The sequence below is a fragment of the Montipora foliosa genome, chromosome 4 (genome assembly GCF_036669935.1).
Source record: "Montipora foliosa isolate CH-2021 chromosome 4, ASM3666993v2, whole genome shotgun sequence".
Classification (NCBI taxonomy): Eukaryota; Metazoa; Cnidaria; class Anthozoa; order Scleractinia; family Acroporidae; genus Montipora; species Montipora foliosa.
This window is the reverse complement of record NC_090872.1, coordinates 12,988,436-12,995,935: the sequence shown is the minus strand read 5'-3', so window position 1 is coordinate 12,995,935 and position 7,500 is coordinate 12,988,436. Positions and strand designations below refer to the sequence as shown.

The window sequence follows — 7,500 nt, the reverse complement described above, 5'->3', positions numbered from 1 at the left end:
CCTATGAAATTGCACAACAGCGTGCATTTTCGACCTTAAGCTTGATTTAAAATTTTTTAACACTTTATGAATAAGCAATTAGAATGTATAAAGCAATAGCATGGGGACAAGTAAAATTAAGGGAGAAAAAGGAAAGGAAAGGAAAGGAACTTTATTTAAGTGTCTAGTCCTCTATAAGCGCTGGAGCAATAATTGGGGACAATGTACATGTAAAATGGAATCAACAAATTAACGCAAATCAAATCAAATGTTGATAAATTTTTCAAGAGGAGAGGGGAAAAGCTGGAAGTTGCAACTAGAAGTTGCAGAAATTGCCCTCATCGTGCAATCTCGGCAACTTCTGAATATACATGTACATGTACACGCGTCATTAATCCTTAACTTAACTTGGCCTCATGCAATTACCTAATGCTATATTTAGGGAAGATTCAATACAACAGTTCTTGGGATTGTTGCACAAAACAATAAGAGCTAATAAACAAAATTGGAGATGAAAATTTGGTTTCATCAAACAAATATTATTGATAAAGATAAATTAACCACTGCAAGAACGAGTTGCGAGCTAATGATATTTATTTTTCTTACAGCGATTACTTTTAAATTAGTACCTCTATCAACTCATTGATCCAACACACACAGATGCACTTGAATTTAACATTGAAAATTTAACAAAAGCATGCCAGCTACCATTAAATTTTAAGGCCAAGAGGGTTGTTTGATATTTTTCCTCTCGCTTTGACTTACCATCTGGCATAATAACGGGATCAACTGGCTGTGGATGAACCTGATAAAATCCAAACGATTCACATTACATTTTCCACCTAGTTAATAATTATTTTGTGCTATAAAGGATGAGGAGGTTAGGTGGATGAGGAGAATGGTACTGTAAGTGGTGTATGGTGAGAGATTGGCATGACGATGCTCTGGACAGGTTTAAATCCTAATCTAACCGATTCCTGAATTATTTGCCTTCAATATCCACCAAATTATTTTAGTTTGTCTACTGATTGCCTTCTATTAGTTAACTATTACGCATACTATTACTCCTCATTCTCCTCCCACAACTACCAACTATGATAACGATGATGCACTGTACAAGACAAGGTAACTTACAGATATCATACAGGTGGTTTCAGGCTGATTCCTCTTAATTTAGTTACCCTACCTACGCCATTTAATTTATTTTCTCCATTAAATCAATTTAAGTTAATTCTATCATACAAAAATTAACCCCTAAATTAAATCAACTACATTAACTGAAATATATTCAATCAAATGGCACTTTGAACTTGAAATTCCAAAGGAACTAGATAAATGTATCAGACTATCCAGACAGCGAATTAAATGTTCCTAGCCACCAATTGTTTACTTACAAATATTTTCTTGGGCATCTGTAGTTCCATCCTCATTCGCCTTTGTTTCTCACAATATTGCTTCCATGTGTCTTCAGTGAATCCATAATTAAAGTAGTCAGTGATGTCAGCACCTTAAGAGAAACAATATCCAAATAATTTTTTTAAAATTCATGTAAAGCAAGGCACTCCTTTGCTTTCGCCATGTTTACTAGTAGTTGCCTAGTCTCCCACGCAGCCATTATTAGGGTCATGTAACACTGTTAGTGGGGAGGAGCATTGCATGACGACCCTAACAACAAATGCAAAGGAGACAGTTGCCAAGCATCACCTGATTCCATGTGGCTTAACAGGGAATTATCTTGTCGACAATGCCCTTGGTGAAGCTGAACAATGACATAATTTCTTACCTGGCTTTCTCCAGGGTTTATCATCCACCGAGTCTAAATCAAATTCGTGTATAGAAACGCCATTGACAGTGCCAACTGCCTCTACATCAATGCCCTTGCCATCTTTCAAACTTGCTGTTCTGTCCTTTGCTGCAGCAGTTCCAGAGCCTGATTTGAAATTCCAGTTGACAGGACCTGCATAACTAGCCCTGATGCATGTCAAAAATGGAGATAATGTTTCCAGCTGTCTAGCTATTCATTATGAGTCATTTGAACCCTTTAAAGGGGCTGGTAATTTTCAATGGTTCAAAAAAAACAGTTAGATGATCCACACTACAGTATAATTATTTACAGATGTTGTCCAAAGCAGCCATTTTACAGGGACTTAACATATAGTTGTATGCCGTCTATTATAATATTTTTTTGTTTTCTTGTGAGAGATCCACACGCAAGTCTGAAGGTTTGATGAGGTTAAACTTCGTTTAACCTCATCAAGGAGCAACTGCAGCCTATTGGTCAGTGGTTTTAGTATACTGGCGCATGAGTGGAATACCTCGTGCTTTGGGCTGTATTGCTTATTTATCAGTGTGGCGGGAAGTAGGAACATTGTGTGTGGAGCGTTTAGCGGTTTTTGTTCCCTCCCTCCCCACCCTCTGCTTTCCACTGTGTATCAGTGTGACGGGTGCCCATTCTTCTCGGGGGCGTGGGGGCTCATGGCTGGGTTGTCAGGTTTTGCCAGCCATCGGTGCAGTCTCCATCTTGGAGCTGGCTGCCAATAGTGGAAGCTCCAGGATGTTTCGGGCACCCAACCTCCAAAGAGCGACGATGTTGTTTACAGCTTTTTTCCTTTGAAATTTCCTGATGAAACACTGACTCATATTATCGCATTTTTTATGAAGGATACCACTCACCCATAAGGGGCCCCTGAAGGATTAATTTCGCCAATAGTGACCTGGACATCATCATCGTCATCATCATCATCATCCTCATCATCTTCATTGCTCTAAATTGAAACAATTAAAATCATTCTTAACACTTTGACTCCTGAACCGTCCAGGGCCCGGTTGTTCGAGAACCGATTAACATAATCCAGGATTAGCATAAACTTCAATCTGTTTCATGTTTTCAACTTTTTGACAAAAGTTTCTTTTACTTATTTTTGTTTTTCAAGATTCACATCTTCTAAATATATGTAAAGTTTTCCTAAATATCAGTGTTGACCAGCATTTGTAGGTAGAGATATAAACTCCCTGGTTAATTTTTAATCTGGGATTACCGTTAATTGGCTTTTAAATAACCGAGCCCAGGGCGTTAGACAGTTGAGAGTAAAATCTATCAAGTCTCACTACCAGGAGTCAATGGGTTAAAAATTAATGGTCTACTGTATATTATTCATTTTAACAAACTTGGATAAGCAAAATCAAGACTTGTTTTAAGAAAACAATTAACAGATTTCAATTTGCATTTTTGAAGTAACCAGACAGTTTGTGGCTTTGCCTACAGTACTGACTGCAGGAATAGCAGCATTACACTTACGTATCATGCGTGTAAGTCCACAACATTGTGCGCATTTTACATGCAAGTTACGCACGCGTTACGCGAGAGTAAAAAAATACACGAAAGTGTGCGTGTAAATAATTACACACGAATTTCTTCAAAGTGCATGTAAAATTTTACACACAGAGTTTCGTGTAAAAGAGGGCAGAATTTACTGTTGTACATCAATTTATAGCAGCTTTTTCTCAAAGAAAGATTTTGCATGGCTAAAAGCACTACTGGTTTCCGAAGAATTTATTCAGCTTCGCATTTCAACATTTTCATGACAAGTGTCCACTTTGGTTGAATAGTCAAGACTTGGTTTGAATGACTGTTTTTGCTGGCACATCTGTTGTCATTGTCTGAATATCACCGTAAGTTTGCGTTTGTTTCATTTCATGTATTGTTTCAATGGGTGAAATCATTCCTAAAATGAAAAGGCCGTGAGTCAGGTGATAAATCACTGCTGCTAAGGCGAATATGTTGTAAATTGCAAGTAAAAGTAATGATATATACCATGATGATGTTCCATTTCATTTTCCTTTCAGTGACTTCCCCGCTCACTGCTGGTGAATGGGCACGTCGCCGATCTATTTTAGGATCATACCTGATTTTTTGTTTGCCTTTTTCAACCACCCACTTGGTCTTAGAATAAGATAAGGTTTTTTGCTCCAACGGCTTATTACCTTCATGGTAAAAGGATGAGAAACAATTAATTCTGGAAGGAAAAGTTTGTTTTTTGAAAGCCTACGCTGGCAAGAGGCCATTGTGCAATGTCACAGCAAACACTGGAAAAAAAAACACCTTTGGTTCTACCGTGCATAATTCGCTGCTTCTCTCCATTAAAAGACAAGATCTTCATTCAAAGTTTGTAAGATGCACGGATAATTAATAATTTCTGATATGAATAGTTTTATTTTTTCTAAAGCACGCGCACAGAAAACCAGATAAAGGAAATTTCTCTTAGCTTGGTTTGAAATGGGAGATAAGGAATTATTGATGGATTATGACAGCAATCCGAAGATGAAACCTTATTCCAAAAACACACAAACAAGGCTGAATTTCTCAAACAGAAATACCGACTCTGCGATTCTAACTTTCATTGTCAGCAATCTACTACGGGAGGTCATGACAGTGAGGATGAAAGACCTAGCTTGTTCCACCAACATGTAAGCCAACTCATAGATCTGGAAAATCACTGAGGCTGCCTGGTGGTACAATGTATCCTCCATGTGCATTGCTCAGCACCTAACACAAACCCTGAGATAACAGAGTAACAAACAGAAGCAAAAGAGTGATCCACAATGATTGAAACCTCAATCACAATGCTTATTTCTTGCCTGCTGATTGGTTTAATTGAGTAACAATGCTTTTCAGCTTTTGCATGTCACCCTAAAAGACCAACTTCTTACCCACCAAGACAATAATTATATATTATGATTACGAGAAGCACTTTTGTTTTTCTTTGGCACCTCGTATGTGAATAGAGCTTATTATAATCACCTCTGAGTTCACTGACCAGAATAGGTAAAAAGGACTTCACAACAGTTTGTTGTCGACATTTTCCCTTATATGACTCTGCTAGGTTTCATCAATAATAATCCTCAATCACAAAGAAGTACCCAAAGAAGTGCAAGGAACTTGTGATTAGCTCACTTAGAACACGGCCAGATCTCGGCCCTTTGTGCGTCAATGAACGTCCCTTAGAACGCATCTCTTCACATAAAGTCCTTGGAGTCACTATCAGCGACACTCTTAGGTGGAATGAGAACGTGTGTGAGATCGTCTCCAAAGCTTCAAAACACCTTTATATCTTAAGAGTGCTCAAGCGGTCCGGAATTCCACCGGAAGACCTTATTAACATCTTAAAATGCCTTGGTACGATCGGTCCTCGAATACGCCTGCGTCACTTGGTCTACCAGCCTGCCAATTTACCTCAAGGACAAGATCGAGACAGTCCAGAAAAGAGCTCTGCGTATATTATTTACCGGCGCTGAGCTACAGAGATGCCATTGTGGCTGCAAACTCCACTCGCTTAAATGTGAGAAAAGACGAACTCTGTAAGAAAGTCTGGGACAGTATCTGCGTGCCTGGGTCACGGCTGCACCACCTCATACTACCAAGGCGCGCCCATTGCCATGCTTATGAGTTGCGCAACAAAAACCATGCATCACTCTTTAAATGCCGGACTGAAAGATTTAAAAAATCCTTTTTTCCAACAATAGCGTCTAACGCCCAGTCCTTGTAATCAAGCAAACCTAAGCGTCTTGTTTCATTGGTATATATATATACTGACTCTTGTAATTCCCAGTCCCTTTAGACTTTTAATTCTAAGGTCAAATGTAAGATTTTTGTATTTTTTTAATATTTAAAGTGTACTTGTAAATTCAAATGTATTTCACCACTAGGGTGCTATTTTTGAATATTTTAATAAACCTTCATCATCATAATTCAATGTATCATTTGGCCATGTGAATGATGGTTCATTTAGGGACAAAGAAAGCTCTCAATGCAAACTACATGTACCTTTGACTACAACATACATTGTAACATTTGACCATACACTGTAGCTTACCAGTTCACCTGCTTCCTTAGAGTCATCTTCCTCTTGTGCCTGTAAGCCATTTTCAGTAATATCTCTGTCTTCTTTAGGTTCTTTCTTTATTACAACACTTAAGAACAAACAAAGACAAGTACCAAAAGTTATTGTGGATGGGGAACAGTTGCCACCGTTTTTGAGACCTTGCATTTACCACATGCACAAATCTAAGTGGATGCCTCTGTCCAAACTACATGTAGGAGGGGTTAAAGAAATAATGATACAGTTTGAACATCATGAGTTCTATGTTGATGAACCGTTCAAAACTGTTTGCAATATATTATCTTAACAACCTTACAGCAACAACAATAATATTAATAACAAAAAACATTTCATACCTTGTTTCTGTTTCCTTTGTTTGTGAATCATCACCTTTGGTTTGGAAAAAAAGCAATTATAAGTATTAACTTCTCATTTTCATTGAAACCTTGATTCGCTATTTTGACAAATCCCATAATATAGTTCATTTTAGGGGGTTATTTGCAGAAAAACAATGGATATCCAGTTCACTGAAGCATGATACAGTCCCAAGAGTAAATGACGTGTTTTTATGCAAAGAAAGCCCCCAAACGCATTGCATTATGGGAATGGGAAAGAAGCGAATAAACGTTTGCACATCAAATCTATGTTTTGAAAAAGGGTGAAACAAGAAGTGAAATACAGCATTTGAAATTTAAACATTCCTGTTTGCTGTGGAGGTTAGGAGGCAGGCATTCTAATCATTTTCATTTGAGATCATTTGAGAAGCAACGATTTCTGGATTCCCGGTAATGGAACTCTGTGTCGTGTCTACCGTATCAAGGGCAGCATTGTTGTGCATGGCATGTGATCAGTTTTTCTAACTCTTGCCAGCATTCCACTTACTCATGGTTTGTTTCTAGTATATGTCTGTAACCAAAAGTCCCTTTCATGGAAGAGATAATTATATGAACTTCATCTTGGGACAGTGGATATCAACAATTTTCTAAGTGAAAGAACGACCCACTTATGGAGGGGAAAAATATTTTCCCTTCTTGGTTGAGTACAAACTGTGCTCCACTAGTGGCAAGATCAGAAAAATTGAGTAAATTTAAGTCATGTAATAAATTTTTCGAAAAACGCGTTCTGGTTGCGGCCAATTCCTTGATAACTTAACTAACTGATATTTAAACAGAATTAATTATGTGATGTGAAGTACTATAATATTTCGTACCCATGTAAACCATGTGAGCGTTAGCCCTACTGATGGAAATGGGCCCACACAAGGACTGAGAAATACTCTGACCAGGGTGGGAATTGAACCCACGATCTTCGGGTTACCCGGTCGATCACCGCTGCTCTCCCGACTGAGCTACAAGGTCAGACGGGAGCAGATCTTGGGAATTGAAGATCTCAAATTCACGGCAATGAACATGTACAAGTACAAGGGGTTACGTTTATGCAAACGATGGCCGTGTAGCACTTATATTTCAACAGAATTAAGAGGGTGATGTGAAGTGCTATTTCCGACCCATTTATACCATGTAAGCGTTAGCCCTACTAATAGAAATAGGCCCACTCAAGGATAGAGAAAAACTCTGACCAGGGTGGAAAAATAGAAGATCTGAATGGTAACAAATCCACAAAAAGTTCTCAGACTGTACCT

At 38.3% G+C, this 7,500-nt stretch overlaps 1 protein-coding gene across 1 annotated transcript in view; it reads right to left on the bottom strand.

Annotated features, from left to right (window-relative positions):
- The window catches only part of LOC137999890 (pre-mRNA 3'-end-processing factor FIP1-like), a 27,641-nt gene that overhangs the window by 20,066 nt on the left and 75 nt on the right, over positions 1-7,500 (bottom strand). Inside the window, exons 1-7 of the mRNA XM_068845852.1 lie at positions 7,499-7,500; positions 6,215-6,248; positions 5,853-5,949; positions 2,653-2,744; positions 1,763-1,950; positions 1,374-1,486; positions 745-784 (exon numbers count right to left, since the gene is read on the bottom strand). The exon at positions 7,499-7,500 is cut by the window's right edge and continues 75 nt beyond it. Of these exons, the coding sequence (XP_068701953.1) occupies positions 745-784; positions 1,374-1,486; positions 1,763-1,950; positions 2,653-2,744; positions 5,853-5,949; positions 6,215-6,248; positions 7,499-7,500 (566 nt within the window). The remainder of the gene's footprint in view (positions 1-744; positions 785-1,373; positions 1,487-1,762; positions 1,951-2,652; positions 2,745-5,852; positions 5,950-6,214; positions 6,249-7,498) is intronic.